The sequence below is a fragment of the Solanum lycopersicum genome, chromosome 1 (assembly GCF_036512215.1).
Source record: "Solanum lycopersicum chromosome 1, SLM_r2.1".
Classification (NCBI taxonomy): Eukaryota; Viridiplantae; Streptophyta; class Magnoliopsida; order Solanales; family Solanaceae; genus Solanum; species Solanum lycopersicum.
Window position 1 is genome coordinate 79164645 of NC_090800.1, and position 23378 is coordinate 79188022.

The following is a 23378-nucleotide window of genomic DNA, read 5'->3' on the forward strand; positions in this document are numbered from 1 at the left end:
AAAAGAATAATTAAGGATATATAATATATCTAAGCTTCATAAATTGTTTTTCTTTTTAATTTTTATTTGATATTCGATATCTTTATAAGTTCAATTAGTTTAAATTTCTTTATACAAAGTTTGTTTAGAAAAAAACATTTTATATTATTATATTCAAAATTCGATATGATATCACAATATTTGAATGCGTCACAATATTTTTAAGGTCCCGTTTGGTCATGCGATATGGTATCATGAATTGAAGTTTTGTTTGGACATGCGATATGAAATTTTGGTGTTTTATATTTTCTCATAAACATAAAAATTCTATAAGTTCTAAAATTATAGAAATAGTCCAAGTTGTTTATTCAATCTTATCAAATAAATAAAAAATTATAAGGATAATGCACAAGTACCCCCTCAACCTATGCCCGAAATCTAAGAGACACACTTATACTATACTAATGTCCTATTACCCCTGAACTAATTTTATTAATAATTTTCTACCTCTTTTCGACCCATGTGGCACTATCTTGTGGGCTCAACGCTAGTTGACTTTTTCTTTCAAGCTAGTGCCACGTAGACCGAAAAGGGGTAGAAAATTACTTACAAAATAAGTTCAGGGGGTAATAGACCTTAGAAGTCTAAAAATGTTTCTGTGATTTCAGACATAACTTGAGGGGGTAATTGTGCATTTTCCCCAAATTATAAAATCGCATAATAAATTATTACAAAGTTGTTTGTTCTCCACTTAAGTAATTGTTTCAATCTAACTTTTAGTTCTCATCAATATATTTGAGTAAAAATGCACTTTTCACGGGCTCTTGAAGATAATATTACTCAACAATTGTTAGTGTGAGTTAAAGTGACCATATATTGGTGAAAATAATAAATTTTATGTCGGTAATGATGTTGTTATAAATTTTATTTACATGTGAAATAAATAGTTAGTAAATATAACTGTGCAGTTATTTTAACAAAATATAAATTCGTAGATCAATTTTTTTTATCAAATAACTCAAATCATGATATGGTATTTCCATATGATTTCATATCATGATTTTTGAAGAATATAAAATCATGAGATGGAATCAGCGGTATGTAAAATCACATATTCAAATAGTGATTACATCTCACGATACCATATCATGATATGATATCACATGGCCAAACGCCTATATGGTACCTTCTTAAACTGTTACTCGTCTGTAACTTGTTATTTATGCTTGTCGTCTTACAACAATATATTACTACAGCTTTATGTTCTATTCTTTCCTTTTGTTTCTTTTCAACGCTCTCCTATGCTTTTACAACTTTATATTCTAACTTTGATGTGCTATTCCAATATCAAATAATTATCCATTTGACTTATGTATTAAGTTTTCAGTGTGTTTTTATTTTCTCTTACTTTATCATCTCTCTTCCACATAGCTTGGGGCGAAAAATTATTTATTTAAATTTTGCTGATAAGAATTTTGATTAATATTTAAAATATATATTTGCAATAATAATAATAACATAAATAAATTATAATTTATAATATTTTTTGTATTGAGTTGATCTGATTCAATTTAACTTCAAAGAAAATAAATTCTTGTCTTTTAATTGCATTCCCTTCACGTTTACTTACACACCTCTTAATCTTAAAAAAAACACTAATTAACATAAATAATTTATTACAATAGCTACTGTTTAGTTTTAATTTTTCTTGCAATTCTTTTTTTTTTTAGTAATAAATGATTAACGTTGAAAGTAAAAAAATAATATTCTTAATATGCTAAAAGAAATATGTAAAAGCAAAAATATATTTTTAATAAAATGAATAAAGAAAAATGAAAAGATAAAAATATATAAGAACGGAGGAAACATATATATAAAAAAATAAATAAAGAATATTGACTTGTTATTATAGACTTTAACTTTTGGAAAGTAAATAAATGAAGTTAGTAAGTATTAATTGTAGAATAAAAAGCGCCGACAGTAAATAAATAAGAGAAGCCTTTGATGCTTTGCCTAAAGTTGGAGAAATTGTATGCGGCTCTAGTTAATGCCCAGTAGGAGGTGGATGCATGATCTGGTTCGATTTTAAAATTTATTGATTTTATTTAATAAATTTTAATTTATAGATATATTAAATGATTAAGATATTAATTATTAATTTTTGGATTATCAATTTAATTATTGAATATATTGATATAAAAAAAATTATAAAAAATTACTTAAAAATAAAATTATAAATCAAAAGAACTATGCATATGAGTGCCAGACATCGTCTTACTAAAAAACAATTATAAAATAGCCAAAAGTTTGAAAAAGCCAAAAATAAAAGTATGAACATGACTTAATATACTGAAATGATATAAAATTAATCTACTAATCTACTATCGGGTTAACGATTAACTCATTAAAGAAAAATGTCAAACCATTAAGTAACTGATAATCTGATAACTAAAAAAAATAATCAAAATCATTATTGAGACCACTAAATGAATGACTCACAACTAATTTGATTCTGATTATCGATTTTGGTTAGATTTTAAATTATTTAAAAATTATGTATGAAAATTCACTAATAGTCTAATATTATAACGAAGAGGAGATATGAATTTATAATTTACAAATAATCTATTAATCTATTATTGAATTATCAATTAACTCATTAAAGAAAAATCTCAAGCCATTAAGAAATTGATATTCTGATAATAAAAAAATTAAAATTATTATCAAGATCAGTAAATCAATAATTCATAACCAATTCAATTCTGATTATCAATTCTAATTCGATTTTAAACTATGCCAAATTTATGTACGAAAATTGACTAATAGTCTAATATTGTAACCAAGAGTAGATATGAACTTATAATTTAATGAATATAATTTAAAAGTTAAATTTGATTGAAATTTTGAATTTATTTTTTTGTTGAGGAGTTCTTACATGTATGTTGTCTTAATTTATTTGACCTTTTTTTTCTTTATAGCTAGTTAAAAAAAAAATAGAACATAATTTTATATTCTATGACAACTTAATTTTTAAAACTTTATTTTAATCTTAGGATAATGCTAAATGACTAGAGAATTTGATCAGAAAATTAAAAAATTTATAATACTCCATTTATTTTGAAATAAACTGATTCTTTTTTATTTTTAATTAAAAGATAGTAAAGTTAAAAAAGTAAAAATATTTAAAATAATAAAATAACATAATATAAAATATGTTAGTTTACCATTTTTAGCCAAAATATCTATAACTTATTTTACACAACAAATTTCAAAAAAAATAAGAAGTTTTTTTAACCTACATACCAAGTTATCCAACGTCACATGAAATTGAACGAAGGGGATATCATTATCATGAATATTATTGAAAGCTACTTCTATTTATTATGATTAATAATTCTATTAATTAATTATGAATTTATGATCTTAATCAATTCGTATATTTTTATTTGTCGTATTACACTTTTAGAAAGTTAAATTGACTAATTTTTAAAGTTAAATTTGATTACACTAATTCGATATTTTAAACAAAATATTTAGATATCCAAAAACTACATGAAAAGTACTATAAATTGTAAATGATTAATAATTCTATTATTAATTATGAATTTATGATCTTACTCCCTCCGTCCACCTTAATTTGTCATGTTGCACTTTTAGAAAGTCAAATTAACTAATTTTCAAAGTTAAATTTAATTACATTAATTCGATATTTTAAACAAATATATAAATATCAAAATATTACATGAAAAATACTATAAATTGTAGTATTTCGCATATCAATATGATGAAATTTTTTTTTTAATGTTAATTAAAATTCTTATAATTTAACTTTAAAAATAAAGTTTATTATGACAAATAATAGTGAAACGAGAGAATAACAATTTTCACTTTTTTTTTCTAGCGAGGTCCATATTGTCTATAATTCCCAAGAAAAGTATGTCTACTAATAGATTATATAGGTGATCTGGATCATCAAATCCTTTTGTATTTTAGGATATACGACTCACTTTTCAAACCTATTTATCATCGACTACTTCACTACTACTCCACCTTAGTATTTTATTTTTTTAATAATTGTAGTGTTTCAATCAATTTATTTATAATTTAATTTATCTTACAATAATTTTTAAAAAAATATAAATATCGAATATATCACACATTAAAACTTAAATAAATAAAAAGAATCTATTTATATTTTTGTATATCTATCATAATATGATCATTTTCTTATTACGTGTATTCAACTGAGTTCATTATTTTATTTGAAGTTTTATATATATAAAAGCTATATACTTATCCAATTTCAGATATATTAATTGTTGGATTTAGCAAGTGTGAATGGGAAAAGAAAAGAGAGAATATGAAAAGTGAGGGAACTAGTTTGGAGGAAAAATGAAAAGTCATTTGCAAAGTGCAATAAAAAGTCATTTCTCCCATATCGGCAAAAGAAAGGGAAATTGTTGTCCTTATATAAGGAAACACTTCCATTACTTCTTAAAGAGCTAAGAAGAAGATGCCCCCTCGCGCCCTTGTCGTTCGGCTTCGGATTTGATTGATAATTTTTTGGACAAAATTTCTTTAATCAGTTTTTGTTAAATCAAATAAATTTTGTTAATATTTTTCTCTTATAAATTTGCAGGTAACGGTAACATTTTGAAAAGTTGTTACTCTTTCTGAAAAATCGTTATTTTTCTAATAGACACAATTTTCCAAAAATTTGATATTTTTTTTCAAAAGACACAACTTTCTGGACAAAACGGGTCTGAACAGATTTCTCTGAACATACACGTTTCTTGCTGAAAATGGCTATAAAAGGAAGTCAATTTTTGATTTTTCAAATACTGAAATTATCCTTCTCTGCATATATTTTTCTCTCAAATAAATCAAAGTGTCGATTGACTGAGTCTGTGTGACTTGTTGTTGTTCTGAAGTTCGCCGAAGTTAAAAAAAATTGAGGTACCGCTATTTCTTTAACATGTTTAATCCGTTTTATCTTGTGAGAAATTAATCCATAGCATTAGGTACAGTGAGGGGATTAAATTTCTTAAGGACACACAATAATTTTTGTGGACTCGAATTACTTCTTGTATTTTATGTATTTTCTGCTTCATCTTATTTCTGTTTCTGTTTATTGGTTAACCTTATAAATACATGTTAATATAACATTAATGAGATCCTCTTTGCTTCTAGCTCTGGCATAAAGTTTGAATAAAAAGAGAAGGGCAATTATTTATGCATGTAGATAGTTAGTTAGTACTAATTTATCTTCTAATATTAATTGTACTTAATCCATGTACAAAGCAAACAGTTTATAAAAGATGTAGACGATTAAAGGAGAGTTAATTAAAGATTGAGATTACCTTAACTTGGATGTTCATTAATGTTTGATTAAAGTACAGCTGTGGCCTTTATTCCTAAGAAACCATTTAGTACAAAACTAGACGTAATACATGACTCTTTAGTTGTTAATTTATTTTTGTAGTCTATGCAAATTAAAAATTAAATGTAGGAGTAGTACTTAAAAGACCTACAAAAGCAAATCATCATTGTTAAATTTTATTAAGAAAAAAGATTACTAGATATTGTGGGAAAACCATTTTCATAGAATCATTAATTTATTTGTAGGTCATTTCAGTTGGTTCATACTAATTGCACATTACAATATCAAAATTAATTCATCAAATAATCCAAAAGTAATAAATAAACTTGAATTTAGTAGTAAAAAAAAAACAAATTAATTTGAATACTTGCTCGTGTATATATATAGCCGGAGAATATTTTATCTCTACATTTGTTATAACAGATAAAAATTAGACGCACGGTCAAAATTAGCAATTTGAGGATTCTATGTATTTAACTTTCTAATATAAATATAAGATCTATGTAAAAAAAGCTGTTGAATTTATCCGAACTTATGAATCTCACATAGCTCTGCTCCGATTAAAATACAGTAGTCTTGGCATATAGACAATCATAAATAGAATAATGAGATTGCTTTATAGACACTCTTGGCATGCTTTCAAATGAAAAAGAAAATAGTCATGTATGATCCACTACATTGTACATTTTGCAGGAGACAGTTTACTTATCATAATTGTTTATACACATTATTAATTATTAATTAGATACAATTTGCATTACAAGAATTGGATTAATATATTCTACTCAACTTAATTATTAAGTACTATAAACATGAGAGTTGCTTACATTCCCTTGTTTTCTGTGGTAACACGATTTTATTTTTGTATTATTGTTTTGACGTGGGAAAGTACAACATTTCTTTTTTCTGTTGTCTGTTTTTTTTTTAAATCAGAAACCACTGCCTCATGCTTCGAGCTTCATCATTACTATGATCAGTGCGTTAAATGAGTGGAATGAGTTGAAATTGAAAACTTTAGAATGAGTCAAATAAAAAATTGAGTTGCATTTTGATTCATCAAATTTTACTTTAGATTCAAATAAATTAGATTTAAATGCGAAAAATCAGGTTGAATCATGATTCGTTTAATTTAATTCGCTTAATCTCAATAATTTTACATAGTAACATATATCTTTTATAACCATAATTCTGAATTTCACTCAAGAAAATATTAAATAAAATTTTTTATAAATGAATAGATAAATGCTAACAGATACTCTAAAACAGATGGTAATTCGTACATTTAATATGTGAACGCACATTACGTTAATGCAAATAAAGAGATTTTAAAACGGATTAAAATTAGAGATTTATTAGAGTCAATTGAGGATTTTCTTGAAATGGATTAAGAGAGTGTTTGAATTGATATAAAATTTGATCAAACCTACTTTTAAGTCAGTTTTTTACTTTTGAAGGCATTTGATAAATATAAAAAATAACTTAAAATATGTTAGGAAGTATTTAACAAGGTAAAAAATGATTTAAAATAAGTTAAAATGACTTAAAATAAGTCAAAAACTAAAAGTAGGTCTCCCCTACTTTTTTTTTCAACTTAAAAATCATTTAAGTTTAAACTTCTTATTTTTTACTTAAAAATTATTTTTTTAAAGTCAATTTAAACGGACTCTAAGTTTTGAATAAGTTAATATTAAGCTCAATTCAAATCATATTGAATCAAATCCTTAAACTTCTGAGCAAATTATCTACGATTGAATTCATTTTTAACGCCTCTAACCATGACCATGAATGGGTGATAGTTATCAGTACTATGGAATTTAATATTTTTAATTTACATTTACTATTTGTATTAAAAGAAGATATTTAACTCACCTAGTTTAATTTATTCATAATTCATAAATACAAAATCAAACATGAAAATTTTAGCATATAAAGCCAATACAAAAGAAAGGGAAAAAATTTAATAAATGGTAATTTATTCTTGTTCAAATCATCAACTTAATATTAATCGAAGTGTACTATTTAAATCTAAAATATGTAAGCATGATACTAGAAGTAGGAATGTAGGATTATTCCGACCAACAATTAATATTAGATCAATTTTTCTAAGTTTATACTAGATGAAATACTTTGTGTCCCGCATAAATTTGAAATTTTAACTATGCTTTTGATTATATGACCATTTTTTTCATCTATGCTCAATAATCGTTAGAGCCCAACTAACTCAGATCTCAAAATAATTTACACAAATTTTTATTTAATTTTAAATAAGATTATCAATAAATTATATTGTTTAACTTTAAAAGTATGTTCGTCGCTAATTTATTTTATTTGGAATTAAATTGTTTTTCCCCTTTACACAAACTTTTGTGGTCACGATAAAAGCACTCTCTCATGGACTTGGCTCAGTTTTTTACCGACAAATAATAGTGTTTTAGCCAGCGACTTCTGTGCATTTACAATATTCTTTTTCTGCCTATTTATTATTTTTATTAGAAAAAATTACTAAACAATCTCGTTCATCAAAATTCAAATAATTGTCAAAATGTCAACTCAGCTAGCTCTCCAATAATTTTAAGATTAAACTCTAAACAAAACTTATAATGTGATGGATGCCATGTACATTATTATTTTTTTATTATTAAAAAAATATGCTTTAAACCTATTTAACGTTATGTTGTAGGAAATATTTTTTTAAAATATTGTTTTCTATTTATGTTTTCTGAAAATATTTTGTTTTTTAAATATATAAAGATAAATTTTAAAAATAAATGAAAAAAAAGTATCCCATTTCTATAACTAACTAGTAATTGACTGGTTTAACTATTTTTGAGAAATAAGTTTTTTAATTTTTTAATGATAATTATTATTTTTTAATATAAGTTTTTTAATTAATTTTTAAATAATAATTATAGATTTTTTATGGTATACTTTTTCTTCTCCTATTTAGATAGATAATTCTACATCCCCTTTCGTTGGAGCATTCCCTAAAATCACTGAAATTGTGATAAATATAAATAGACATTACTATTTTTTTTTTATAAAATAATTCAATTTTCAGTTTTCATTTTTTAACCTTAAAAATTAAAATTTGAAGCATTTAAAGATCTTTCATTTTTTTTCTGTCATTACTATTTTTATATAATAAAAAAAAAGTTCAATTTCATTTTTTTCCCTTTAAAATTGAAATTAGAAGCATTTAAAAATCATCCATTTTTGTCGTTGCTTTTTTTTTAACAAAAGAAACTTTATTTTCTATTTAAAATAGCTATATTAAAATTCCTGCTTTTTTAATTGTATTTTTATAGCATATTTAAAATGATTTTTGAAAAATTAAAATTCTTGAATATTTGTGGTGCATGTGACACTTTTTACTTCTCCTATTATATATAGATAGATTTTTTTAGAAAAAATTAGACAAACCTACATATTATATCCAGTAAAATAAATTACATTAAAAATTGTAATATGAGCTCCTCCGATTCTTCAAGAAAATATGTGGGCTCCTCCGATTCTTTAAAAGAATTAGAAAAATATTAATAATAAGTTAAAAATTGTGACATGACGCCCCAGTAGAAGAGAAATAATGTATATTTTTGTGTCAAATATATTTTGAGAAAAATAGACAAAGTTGGGTGATATTGTAGTCTTAAAACAAACATAAGTGATATTACTAGATAATTTTTCAAACATGAGTGACTATCTAGAAAAATTACTCGCATAATTATTATATTATATGATATAATTTATATCTAAGATGAAAATCATATTTTGACTCAAATGTTACGCATAAGTTCTTATATTTTAAAAATCAAACACTTAAAAGAATTATTCACTCAAAGAGTTGTTTTTCTTAATTCCTCCGAAACAAGAAATTTATAAATTAACCAAAAGAAAGTTAAGAAAAAGAGTTAATTTAGGGAGGTCTATACTCATGGTAGATAGCCTAATTAATATTCCATTAAAGGAAATTAATCAGGCTAATATAAGATCAGAAATAACTCTTCAATGGTAGAAAAAAAAACACAATCTGACTACTCATCGTACATATGTTTTTGCTGCAGGAATAATTTTAATCAAATTTTAGTATATGATAATTATAAAAGTGTCGTTACTTTTATATCTGCAATTGTGTGGAAGCATTTGTCAGACCTTGGACCATTTTGACTCTAGTCAAATAAAATTCGAACTTCCATATTTAAGAGCAATTTTCAGAAATGATTATTGTTTAATTAGCTCAAATTAATAACTACTCATTAATTATAGTTTTGAAATGCATAATTGGGACAGTATTTCGATTTAGTTTTAACTTATTCGCGAGATATTTTTTTCTTTTGATTTGTGATAACTCAAATTCATAATCTTAAGATTAAAATAGAATATGTCTGTTATTCCTGCGATATCTTCCACCTTGTTTGGGTGGCGTTGACCGTTGTATGTTGTTAGTTTAAATGCAATATATATTTGCTTTGATTTTAATTTAAATTTTATTGTATTATATCGTTTAAATTCATCATTAGATAATGATAAAAAAATTTATTTTATGTAATAACTATTAATTTGGTGTGATGATCACATAATTATTTTATATTTTCTTCTCATTTTGTCTTTACTTATTATTAAATAATTTTATATTATCTCTTGCTCTACCTTCTCGTAGTATTCTACGCATATCCTACTTTTTCATTAGAATACATCATTTAAACTATTTATGTGTGATTATATAAAATTAGCGAACATTATAATACAAACCAAATATTATAGATTCATTAAAACATTATTATTCAATATTATAATACAATATATAACAACCATTCCAACAGAATAGTGAATATTATAAAAAATTGTTGCTAGAATTAATATTTGTAGAGTTATACGGATCACACTCATATAGAGCCCCCAAAATAACGTATTTCAATTTATTCGCCTATTCTTCAGGCATATATGTATTATTTATTTATCACAGTATCATTTTAGTTTAAATGAGACAAAAATAAAATTAAAAAAATAGAGAAAGATGAAAACGTAACTATTACTATAGCTCTATTTCATAAATTAAGCCTTAAATTAATATGAGTAATTAATAAGCAGTATTCTGATGGCAGTTTCTGCTCGATATCTGTGCCTATTGAGCATGCTAATATATTGCTACATGTACTGAAACTCACATGTACACTTTTTTTTATTTATTTATTATATCTGTCTTATACTGATCGTCTATTTTATTAAATTAAAAAAATACTGTTTAATTTTTTATATCATTCTCGCAATTAAATATATTTGAATGTGTATGTTTATTTCTAAAATATTCAAAAAGTTCTTTTTCAAAGAGTAAATCAATAAAATTGTCTTCTTATTTATGATTTTTAAGCACAATACAAAATTAAAAGTGATCAATTAATATATACTTTTTCCGTCTATAATTGTTTGTCAGAGTAAGATAATGCATTTCCCTCAAATAAACATGAATTTAGAATTTTTTGAACATGCGTGCACCAAGTAAAATGTATTGAAATGTGAATTGATCCTTGATCCTCAATGTGGAAAGCTCAACATAATTAACTATGTAGACCATTTAGACTTCTTGTATTACGAGTGTCAAAATATAATACTATACAAATTTTAATATATATATATATATATAAAATTTTACTAAAAAACCACAGATGCTGATTCCTTACTTTTTGGCTCTAAATTTGCCACTGTTCTGAAGGAAAATTTAATACAAGGTGTAATTTGATTAATATAATTCTAGTATATCAAGAATATCAAAAGTCTACATAACTTTTTAATTGAACAAAATGAAGTAGTTATAATTGAAAAAAATAAGTAATTATTTTTTAATTGTTTAAATTAATAATTAATTTTGAATAACTATTTTTAATATATGAGCTAAACAATTATTGACGGAAGGAGTATATGATAGATGGAATAGTTTATCATTGTTCTATTCTCTTCAAAAAGGCCATTTTAAAAGCTTTTTCCTCTACCAAACAAAAAGAAATGGAAAATAGATATTCATAAAATACAATTCATTTGACATAAAAACACTACTCTATTACGTAAGAAAACTGGAGGCATTTAAAAGGGAGTTACGTTAATTTAATTTGAAATAGTAGAAAAGAGCATTAAAGAGAACGTTTATCGAAATATAACGACAATTTATCATAAATATGTCAAATTCTAAACTATATATAAAAGTGTCTAAAGTTTTTATACAACAAGTAAAAGAGAAAAGAAAAGAAGCAAAACATAACTACAAATAAATATTCTAGCTATGGAGAAGACATTGTTGAAGTTGGTTTATATTATGGCACTTTTTATTGTTGTAATAGGTTTGTGACTATCTCTCTCTAACAAAAATATAATTTTTTGGGAAAACGCGTAAGTATCTCTAGACTATGATCGAAATTTCAGAGACATACTTTAATTAAATTAAAATTTTATTATTCTTGAACTTATTGTTTTTTGTAATTTTGTGCACCTTTTTGACTTATGTGGCATTCAAATATCTCTCAAGCGCCTCAATTGCGCGGAGTCACGTAGTGTGCACGTAAGACAAAAGGTGTATAAAATTACAAATAGAATAAGTTAAGGGGATAATAGCACCTTAGTTTAGTTAAGATGTGTGTGTCTCTCAGATTTCGACCATAATCTAAGAGGTACTTGTGCATTTTCTTTATTTTTTTTTCACCTAGTTGACGTGTTACAAGTAAACTAATTATATGCATATTATGACAAAAATGACTAATGATATTTATTTACAGATAATGTATTTATTAAAGTTGAAGGTGATGGAATAGTATGTTATACAGATGAAGATTGTGCCCACGTAGTTAAAGGTCGCCATTGTAGACCTTATTGTGATTGGGGAGAAATTTGTGAGTGTATTCCATATAATAGACACGAAGATTATGTTACGACAGATACAATTTCACCGGTAGAATCTGAATCTTGATAATGCTAATATAAATACAAATGAAGATATAAATTTATCCTTCATTTAAACTTATTTTTTCTAAATAGAGATTAATCATATTGTACTATGTTTGATGAATTTTGTAAAAGAAATTTATGAATATATATGTTATTATTTTCAATATGAAATGGATAATTGATTCGTGAATTGAGGATATAAATACTCAAAAGAAAGGAAGGTATTTTTAATTATTTTTATAAAAATATACTTAGCATAAATTTTAAGTTCACAATAATTAAACAATTTCATTCTAACACGTATAAATTAAAATGGCAATATAAATTATTTGATCATAATTAAGTATTAATAAATGAAACGACTTAATAAGGATGGTGATGTAAAGTCAAAATTTAATAAAATATTTAAAAGAATAAAATTCATATAAATTTTTGTGTGAAACTTATTTTCTTTGAACTTTTTAGATGAGTCATTATTAACTAACTTTTTATTCCCAATTACTTCTTATTATTTTTTTAATCTCACTCAAGTAGATTAGAGACCTTTTCATATTGTTTGATTTCGTATTTATTATACGTCCAAGATTTATCAAGAGCAACATATTTTGACCTACATTAAATCTATACTTTTTTATACAAAAGTTATGTTTGTTTTTTAATTTTGTCAACTCTATCTTATGGGTGCATACATGATCGTTTTGGTATGGATTGTTCAAATATCAAACTAAATTATTTGTGATTTAAAAAAAAAATTATAAATCAAATTAAATTAATAAAATTCGGAGTTTTTTGAGTTTTTCAACCTCGGGTTAGTTTTGGGTTTTTTAAATACCAAACCATTCTATTGTGTCAAATTTTTAAATTTATAAATCAAACAAAATTAATAAACCTCGGGTTTTTTTCAAGATTTTTGGATTTTTTCGTCAAAGTTTGCATACAAACATATAATTAACTCGTGCTCCAAATATTTCTTTAGTCCAATCAAAATACAATTATTGAAGGTATTTCTTAAAAAAAACACAAAATATGAGATGAGTACTAATAACACAAAAATGTTCAATAAAAAATAATAATGAAATCATCATATAAAATAAATATTGTAAAGTCATAACGAAAATAATCATAACTTAAAAGTACTAAATCATACTAAAATAAGTTTAATAAATATTAGTTACATTACTAAATATTTAAGAAAAATTAAAATTAGATTATATATTTTAATTATCTAGACCAATGTAAACTAAAGAACAAATATTCAATATGATTGTTATTCTTAGTGTTGAATTGATTTTCTTTTTGCAGTAGTATTAATTTACTTTTAATTTAAGTTTTATTATAATTATCAACATCTATTAACTATAATCTCTATATAGTGGATCATTTCAAATTCTAAGTTTTAAACTTGAAATGATATATTAAAAGATAATAACTATGAAATATATAAGAAACATTTTAAAATTATATCAAAAGTAAATATTTGTATGTATAAAATAAAACTTTAAAATTACATGCATATATAATGTCAGATTGATTTGATTTAGGATTGTTTTTTTTTAGTTAAAATCAACCCAACCCAAATATAATCGGGTTTTCTTGTCCGATACCCAATCTAGCCAAGCCAAATCACTAGTCAATTTTTTTTCCGATTTGACTCGGTTTGCAATTTCAATTTTTGTACAGCCCTATTGTTAGTTATTATAGTGACATTGATGAACTGTGCATATTTATCTAGCGTTGCTTGAGAAAAAATAAGTTCATAAAATATAATTAAAACGTTACTCCATTACGAGGCATTTGAAGGGGAGTTACAACTTTGCATGAATTTAATTTTGAATAGTAAACCACATTTATGAAAACATAACGTCAATTTCTCATAAATATGACTATTCTCTAAACTATAAATAAACGTGTCTTAATTTTATACAATATATATAGTAAAATAAAATAGACAAACATATACACATATAAATATTCTAGATATGGAGAAGACAGCCTTGAAGTTTGTTTATATTATGGCACTTTTGTTTGTTGCAATAGGTTTGTGAGACACACACACACTCTCTCTGTATATATATAAACAATTTTCTTACAGAAAAATGACTAATGATATATTATTTCACAGATGTTTTATATATTAAAGTTGAAGCTCAAATAGTATGTTCTACAAATGAAGATTGTGCCTGGGTGGTTCAAGGTCGTAACTGTAAACCTTATTGTGACTTTGGAGAAGTTTGTGAATGTTATATAGATAATGATCATCCTACTACAACTACAAACGTAGATTCAAATTTATCCCCAGTTTAAATATTGTACTATGTTATTTAATAATTTTTGTATATGAGATTCGTGATATTGTTGTTGCTCTATATCAAAATGAAAAAATAAATAAGAAAACTCTTCAACCCAATTTCACCTATATGTATCATATATTTACAATTCTTGCAGCTATTATATTAACACAATTCAGTACAACATTTTCACCTAAATCTGTTCTATATTTACACAGTTTAGTACACCATTGTTAAGAAGCTTCTGAGTTCGATACAGAACCAATCGCGGGATTCTCACAAACATTACACCTGCAAACGGGGCAGACCCTGGAAAACCAGAAAGTAGGAAAATGAGGCACAAGCTACATCTCAAAGTACATAGTAATAAGCTAAATTCTCTGTACATATCATACCGGTTTACTTCCTTAAGCCATTTATCGATACAATGCATGTGATATTCATGGCGGCAAGGGAGCACCCTCAGTTTGTCTCCCTCCTCATACTCAGCCAAACAAATGTGGCACCTACAAAAACATAGTACAGCTTATTAATACAGAGTATATAATCTTCACCGAAATTCATTGTCATGGCTGAATTTTGAGGCTGTCAAGCTGTTTATGTTTTTGCCCCTTGAAGTTCAAATAGAAAAGGTTAAAGACTACAGAACGGAAAATACTCCCATCAACACTACTTAATGTTTTAAGTATCTGTTACTATTTATTGTTTCCTTGTATCTCAATTATTGCATTGTTTTTGTTGTAGTTTCTGCTCTGTCACTATCTGTTTGTTTTTGTGATTATCAGTTGTTTCTCGTACTTCCTTTACTTCTAATCCAGGGACTACTTTGGATTTTCTTCTCTAAGCTGAGGGTCCATCGAAAACAGTCTCTCTACCTCCGATGGTAGGGGTAAGGTCTGCGTACAGTCTACCCTCCTAAAACTCCACCTTGTGGGGACTACGCTGGGTATGTTGTTGTTGTAACATTACTTGATGCTTAAATTACATCTTTGAATCTGCAGAAACTTCTGGAAATGGAAAATTTGGTGGGGACTGAAATTTTAGCTTTGAAATATGGCTACCCCAATCTAGTGATCATAAGGGCAAGGTCTACATATAGTTGAAACTTGCAAATAACTGATCAAGAGAGATTCTTCAGTTATAAAGAACCAGATAGAGCCTTTGATAGATGATAGAGTAATGGATACTCGTCAAAACAAACTGGGAGGATAGCTCGAAACCCTCAAGCCAAGAATCTTCATGATGTTCGTAGTAAAGACTGAAGATTGCCTAAGGATCAAAAATCCAGCTATGCTTGTGTCTAACAGCTGGGTAAAAGATAGCTTTATTAGATCCCATTACATCTAAACGAGTCATATGAATCCAAAGAGGGAAATTTATGAGTCAAATGTTTAAGAACAATTATAGAGAGACCATTTTTATTTTTATTAAGTATTTCACAAGCATGCTAGCTAAAGCCATAATTCATGCATGATGATACTTTGAATTTGATTTTCCTAACAAATCCAAATTAATAACAAACTACTGCAGTAGGAGACTGGAGAACCGTAGAACTGACAATATATACATGAACAACTTTCTGTTCTTTATCTTTTGCTTTCCCCGACTTCTTTTAATCTCTTTGTTTTCTTTCTCTTCAGCGTTCAGCTACCAAAGCGGAAGACTATTATTTAGATGGGAGGAGGCAGTGCAAATTACTAACTGCTAACGTATATACCTTAGGAGGCAACACAACTCAAACATGCATATCAACTATTCAAGTAGTTAAGAAGACATACTGTTGGATATCAGTGGGAGCATTGTCTACAGCTCCTAACTTCTTGTGAGACTTGACAGGAAATGAGTCCACAACAGAATCTGGAGCTGGAAGTGAGAGCGTAGATAGCGAAAGTGTGAAAGATTGTTGATGGATCTCATCGAGGACCTAAGAAAAGAAACCATCACCTCAAACTATTGCAATCACATAATAAGGCAAGGGTAGATACCAGAAAGCATTAACAGGTCACAAATTATTGAATGAAAAAAATCAGTAACCGTGAACACCTCATTCCCTTAGCCTTCAATCTTGAAAGTACATTCATTCTGTATCCAGTATATCCCTCTCAATCTCCATTCTCAAAAAAAAAAAAATCTTTCAATCTCCATTCTCAAAAAAAAAAAATATCCCTCTCAATCTCTCTGTCTATAGTACACTTTTTTTTTTGCAACTGGTAACTTTAGTCTATATATCCATAGGTATACTACAATAAAAGTGTAGTTCCCGTTCAAAAGTTTTACAACTTACAGAATAATTAGTCTTTTAAGCAGGCACTATGCTATTAGTGTTGAACAATGTAAAAAAGATTCTTCTCGGAGAAGGTGCTGAAGACTGTAAAAATTAACTAACATTCAAGCTTGCACTGAATCCAAACTTTGGTCTCTGCGATTAAGGAAATTGGCAACAACAAGTGCCTTCGGAATAGCAAACTATGCAAGTTGGATATATTCACGCTTTCAGCTGGAATTATTATATAGGGTTCTTAATACTGGATAAACTGATGTCAAGCATTTCTACTATGCTCCTAGAGTTTTGTTTACCCTTGGCAATCTATTCACCAAGAATAATGCAGATGCAAAGTTTCTTTAGGACGGATTAACAAACATCCAGCAACACAGATCAATTAAGAAAAAAAATATCTCAACTCCATTCTTTTTTTACTGGTTTCTACCAGTGTCCGATACCTCCAATCAGTAGTCAAGAAAAAAATATACTACACAACACAACTTCCTATTTTCAAAATAATTAGATAATGGAGCACGGCCAAACCTAACAGGTTGATTCACAAAAGGGACGAACGCTTATATCTAAACCAAAGATTGGTAAACGCCTAATTAGATCTATTTTATTCTAGTTCAAAGACAAGCCAATTCCCAACTTGCAGTCCAAAAAGGAGGGGTCTTACATCCCTCAATCTAGAGTTAGACATACTCCATTGTCAAAAAGCACGAGCTGATAGATAAAATATACAGCAACTTGTCTTGTTCCTTTCTTGTTTCCTTCCAAGTGTTTGTATGGAAATAACAGTAAACTTGACATCCTCAAAATCCACAAACAACATGAGAGTTCATTGTAATATATCTCCTGAATGTGACTTGAATAGGGAAAAGGAAGGATGCATAATATGCATAGAGAATATTCTTAAGTTGTCATTCCTAACAAAAGATACCCACTAGAATTTGAAACTTAAGGACATTAGATGCTGGAGACTTACCTCAAATAAGGCCTCAGCTAGTATAATTATTCGTGAAATACTTGCAAGGGTACTGAACTCTTCAGTTGTAAGTAATGGTTCACACGAACATGTACCATCAGGATGAAGGCCTGATGAGCAAAGATTTTGTTGTGGAACTCGGTTACCAAGGCCTTCAAGAACTCTTTCAGATATCTGTATATGTAATACAGATAGGTTATTGGGATTATCATTAATGAATCATAGGCATGAAAAATAAAAAGAACATAGGGAAACATGATATTAAACGCCTCAAAAGAGAAGTGATATAAGTGCCAAGTAGTCCGTATTTGAAAGTAGCCTCACGATGCTACAATGACTAAACATAAAGTTAAGATGCATTTTGTGCTCATAGAAAGTTGAAGAATTATACTTACACATTTATGCAAACACAATTTTATTTTATTTTTTTAACAAAAGAGAGACTTTTTTGAATTGTTGCCATCATAAGCACCTTTGGTTTTCTCATGTAAGACAGCATGTCCTTAATAAAGAAAGATGTACATGGAAAAAGAAAGGGAGACTTAGCTGAGACCAATGTTTTCTTAAGATTTTCTACAGCGACTAGTGGAAAATATATTTAAAAAAACGATATTAAACGAGACAAAATGCAAGTTAACATCTGATATAATATAGTGCGTGAAACATAAATATGGATGATATGCCTAGATAGTCAAGCTTTGGTTAGTGTGAGTAAACTAGTAAGTATAACATGAGAGGGCAGAGAATAATTAGCCATCATAACAGACCAAAACCTCCTACAAAGAAGACTAGTGCATTTACCTTCTCCTGATATAATTCACACTCATTATGATCGAAAAATGTGCTTTTAAGTTAAACATGCTCTCTCTATATATAAAAATTAAAAAAAATGCAGGGATTGCCTATATCCACCTCAAACAGTCAAAAATATTAGTAGAAGAAGAGATCTTGATATATTACCTCAGATCTTGTTGTTTGTCTTTGTTCACTTCTGCGATAATTCCTACCAGCCCCATAACCAGAATCAAATCCAACCCCATCATAATGGAGATCACCATTCAAATCAATTAGCCATCTGTCACGAGATCCTACATCATCAGCATGACCAGTTGCGAAAACAATGGTTGGAGAATCACTATGCCTTCTTAAACTGCGTCTTGATATAGCATCCCAAAAGAGCCTCCTACTGTTTCTTCTTGTTTCTTGACTACCTATATCAGCAATGTTACTAGATAACATGTTGGAAGAGATACTCACCACATCAACATGTAGCACATCTTGAGAGGAGTGTACTCCAAGTTCACTATCCAGCAAAAGAAATCCTGAACCTGAAGTTGTTGCTTCTTCAGAGGTATCACCCTCGAGAAATTGATGCCTTGGTATAGAATCAGAAGTAACAGAAATGGATCCAGAATCAGAACTTGACTCAATATGCACATCTCCGTGATTCTCCATTGAATCCCCTTGTGAACATGAGCTTCTGCACTCTTCTGGAACAGTGTGAGAGTCTTCAGTATTCAAGCGCGTCAAAGATTCAGTACTAACAGCTGCAGCCAAGCTGTCTCTAGCCTGTGAAGAGACCGATTCTTGAGATGGTTGTTTCCATTTACAGTATTGAGTGAAAGTTATGAATAAATAAGAATTAACCTGGTCAGATATTGAATGTTTTTCATTTGAAATGCATGTATTATTGATGTTCACTTCAGCATTTGTCAAATTATATTCAACAAAAGCATCATGACTAAGATTACTAGTGCTTTCTGATGAGGATTCTGTCTCAGGTTGAGTAGCATGACCAACTTCTGAACTAAATGTTGAAGAAGATTCTGCTATAGAATTCCGAGAAAAATCACCAACCAGAGGTTGGGGATAATCTTCAAGCTGTACAACATCATCATATCTCGACTTCAAATTTAAGGATGAAGATTATAGGGTAGGTTGAACTTGATATTAAGATTAAGTCAGCATGAGGAACATGTAATATAACATATGATGTTCTACTGGACCCTAATAAAGGGAAATATATTATTACACATAGCACTAAACTTGAATTGCCAGCACGCAGTTCAAAAGCAGTAAAGTGAGTGCAAATTTGTTCAACCGAGGCGATACTTTTTTCTCTAATTCAACTCTTCCTTGAGCAATACAGCCTTTTAAAACATATTAGCTGCCTCTTTTAATCAGAGAAGTGAGCAGATACTTACAAGCTCCTTACGCGAATGTTAACGATGCACCATAAAAAATTTACGACCTTAAAAAGTATGTAGAAGTTATAACAACAAAAGAAAAAACTCATAACAGCATAGTACAGAAGGACCGAACAAATACAAAATGCATGATACTATAGCTGCACCACCACTTGTTAAAGCCTGCTCACTACAACTTTGGTAATATAAGAGATGAAATACGTTGAACTGGATTAAGAGTTCTAGTTTCTTGTAGGAACTGTAAAACACATGTCAAAGCTCAAAGGAACTTTCTAGCTAGAGAGCAACAATGTATACCATTCAATAAGCATCTTACAAGCATGAAACAGTGCAAGCGCGCTTTATCCCATTTACTTAAGTTCAACAAAAAAATACCCTTTGTTAGATATCCTAGTAAAATCTCCATCCATCACAAATGAATTACCAAAATGCAAAAACCAAAAACAAGCCCATTATCACCAATTATTCACCACAAGAAAGAAAGAAACAGAGCCCATTTAGGTTCATTACACCATTCTCAACTGAAAAAACAAATGAGATGCATAGTGACCACAGAAACACAAAAGTCAAACTCTGGACCTGAGACTTCACTATTGGTAAATCAAATAAAGACGATACTTTAAGGAAGTAACAAAAATACCCAAGAAAGTAAAGGGGAAAAAGAAAAGAAACAAATTGAAGCAACCCCTTTTGACCATGATCAACACCTTGTTACTAGAATCAAAATTATCAAGAATACAACACAGATAAATCATACAACAACTCAAATAGGGCACCCCAAAGCCCAAAAACAACAAAAAAGATTACCTTTTTTTTTTCTTTCTGAAATACACAAAACTATAGAAAGGTGGATAAAGATCAAGAAAAGTACCTCATGGTCCAACTGAGAAGTGGATGCACCACCACAGAAGAAAGAGGAAAGTTTGAGCTTGCTCCGTTTAGGTCTTGACCCTGACCCTGACCCGGATGATGATCTTATACGACTGCTACTGGAACCCATAATTGTTGTGGAGAGTAATATTTTTTTTGTTGAGAAGTTGAAATACTAATGAAATTGAAGATGATAACTCCAAAAATATATATAGCTTATAAATAAATCACCAAAATTCTCTATTTCGGCTGTTTGCTGCTCTCTTTTTTCAATACAGAGGATCAAATAAAAAAAATTATTGAGCTTTTAATGAGTTTTATTGTTGTATTGGTTTGGTATCGGTTTTATTGGATAAATTAATAATTTAATAAGATGTAATAATTTATTATTTTATCTTTTCTAATTATTTAATAATTTAACTTTTAATTAGACACGATAATTATATCAAATTATTAGTACTCTACCAACTTCACACTACACCGTTTTACTAGTTTTTACAGCTTAGTCAAAATGCAAAGATTAAAGTAGAGGGTTCACAATTGTAGCTATTTGATTTTAGTTTTAGTTTTAGTCTTGTTGAACTACTTTATTTTAATTTTAGTTTGTAATTGTAGGTTGTAGCATTTGCAAGTTTGTAAAGATTTGTAATTTGATTAACATAAAAATTTCATGCTATATTTTGATGGTAATATGTAATCATAACATTCGTGATATATTTCTCTTATTGATGCAATTCCTCATTATCTTTCTTGTTTAACTATATAAATGCATTTAGAGAAGTGATAAGACATTTAACATTTTGCAGATATTTTTTTATTGGATAAATCGAAAAACTAATTAAAAACTGATAAATCGATAAACCAAAAATCAAAATATCTTATTAGTTTATTATTGGATTAGCATATTTAAAAATCAAAAAATAATAAACCAACTGATATATATATATATATATAAAAAAAATCAAATTGAACCGACTAATACACACTTCCAATTCAATATATATATATAATCTCAAAATCGAATAAGTAAAATTGAACCAATATTATATTTATTTAGCTTGGTTAGTTGTTTCACTCATCAGAGGCTAAATTGTTTATTTTGAAGAAGAAAAAAGAAGAAAAGATCCCATTGATTTCTTAAATTATAAATATTTATTTTGATGTTTTTTTTCTTTTTCTCTGTTTTACGTGACTTGAGGGATAGTTTTTTCTTTTTTCGAGGATTGCTAACCAAATGAAGAAATGGATTTATTTAGCCATATTCAACAAAAGCTAAAAATGAAAGATATGTTGATTATTAAGTTAATAAAAAGGAAATTATGTGTGATGAATAGGTGTTGGCAGTTTTCGAATGAGAAACTTAGGGGTTGTTCGATCGTTGGGTAATTAATATAATGTTTGATAGTTTTTTAATTATGTTATATAAAATTCAGATAATTAATTACATTTTATAAGATTATATTAGGTATAAGTTTTGTTATGGAAAACATGGTGTATGTATTGGCTTGAAAGAGCCAAAATTTTCAATTAGTGAATTATGTATTGGAGTACAAATTAATAGAATGTCACTTCTAAGTTAGGTTTGCTATGGAATTGAGCAAATGTTACATAGAAACAATTTTGGATGTTTTATTCAATAAAAATATTGTTTCGTGGATCACATGTCTAACATAACATTATATTATTTTAATACACTTACATTGCATTATTTCAATGTGTATAAATTTTCTCAAATTTAACTAAGAAATAACTTGCAAAAGCATAATATTACTTCAATCAAAATAAATTATGATCTTTTAAAAAATATACGAATAACTTTAAATTATTTATATATTTATTTTTTAAAAAAAAAACTAGGCCTAAGGTTGATATCATCTTAACTGAAGCTCAAATGAAAATATTTTTTTTAAAAAAAAAAAACTGATAAAGATCAGAGATATGTTTTTATGGGGTCAATGCGATATAGCAGCATGACTTATGAGAACTTCTGTTTTTATTTTAATATTTTTTTTTTGTAAAATAGTATGGATGAGAAAGGGTATAATTAATTAAAATGTTTCATACTTGTTCCAAATTGACTATCCAACAAAGAACCTAATATTTTATATGTTTTAGTTTGATAAATTTGGTCATTATCAAGGAACTTATTGCCAGATTATCCAAGTATATTCCTTTAAAATTGAATATTAAAATTAAGAATTTCTTTTGTTTATTTAAAAAATATTCATTTGTAGAATAGGACCTTGGCTTGTGGATAAGCCCTACTAATGGTAAGTATATATATATATATATATATATATATAATTTATTTGTTTTGTTTTGCTTTGGAGTGTAGTTTAAGGAAATAGATAAAAAAATTAATTTTTTATGGTCTTGGATTATAAACATATCAAAATATCATGGTCTTAAACATAGCAAGCGTTAAAATTAAATTTTTTCAAAAAAATAAATAATAACTTTAAAAACATAG

The 23378-nt window shown here is 27.2% G+C and overlaps 1 protein-coding gene and 1 long non-coding RNA gene across 3 annotated transcripts; one reads left to right on the forward strand and one right to left on the reverse strand.

Moving 5' to 3' along the window:
* Positions 1–11554: 11554 nt before the first annotated feature.
* LOC138340873 (uncharacterized) lies at positions 11555–12458 on the forward strand. The gene is made up of 2 exons (XR_011213716.1): positions 11555–11691; positions 12124–12458. It is a non-coding gene; the product is annotated as an uncharacterized lncRNA (long non-coding RNA).
* Positions 12459–14580: 2122 nt separating this feature from the next.
* LOC101247366 (E3 ubiquitin ligase BIG BROTHER-related) lies at positions 14581–21204 on the reverse strand. 2 transcript variants are annotated; one of them, XM_004229664.5, is made up of 7 exons: positions 20910–21204; positions 19479–19712; positions 18792–19400; positions 17832–18005; positions 16359–16504; positions 14976–15086; positions 14581–14889 (listed from the first exon to the last, which is right to left on the reverse strand). In XM_004229664.5, exons 1-7 carry the CDS (start codon positions 21036–21038, stop codon positions 14814–14816), a joined length of 1479 nt encoding a protein of 492 aa, XP_004229712.1. In that variant the 5' UTR covers positions 21039–21204; the 3' UTR covers positions 14581–14813. The 2 variants fall into 2 exon arrangements, with proteins under 2 accessions (XP_004229712.1, XP_010325043.1); XM_010326741.4 differs by lacking the exon at positions 19479–19712 and having other exon boundaries at positions 20910–21195.
* Positions 21205–23378: the final 2174 nt, after the last annotated feature.

Bases quoted from the DNA above. Each gene is read 5' to 3' on its own strand.
- LOC101247366 (XM_004229664.5), bottom strand. From the start codon at position 21,038: ATGGGTTCCAGTAGCAGTCGTATAAGATCATCATCCGGGTCAGGGTCA. The intron at 19,713-20,909 runs GTACTTTTCTTG...GATGTTGTACAG, and splicing joins CTTCTCAGTTGGACCATGAG to CTTGAAGATTATCCCCAACC. The intron at 18,006-18,791 runs GTAATATATCAA...TTACATATACAG, and splicing joins GACAAACAACAAGATCTGAG to ATATCTGAAAGAGTTCTTGA.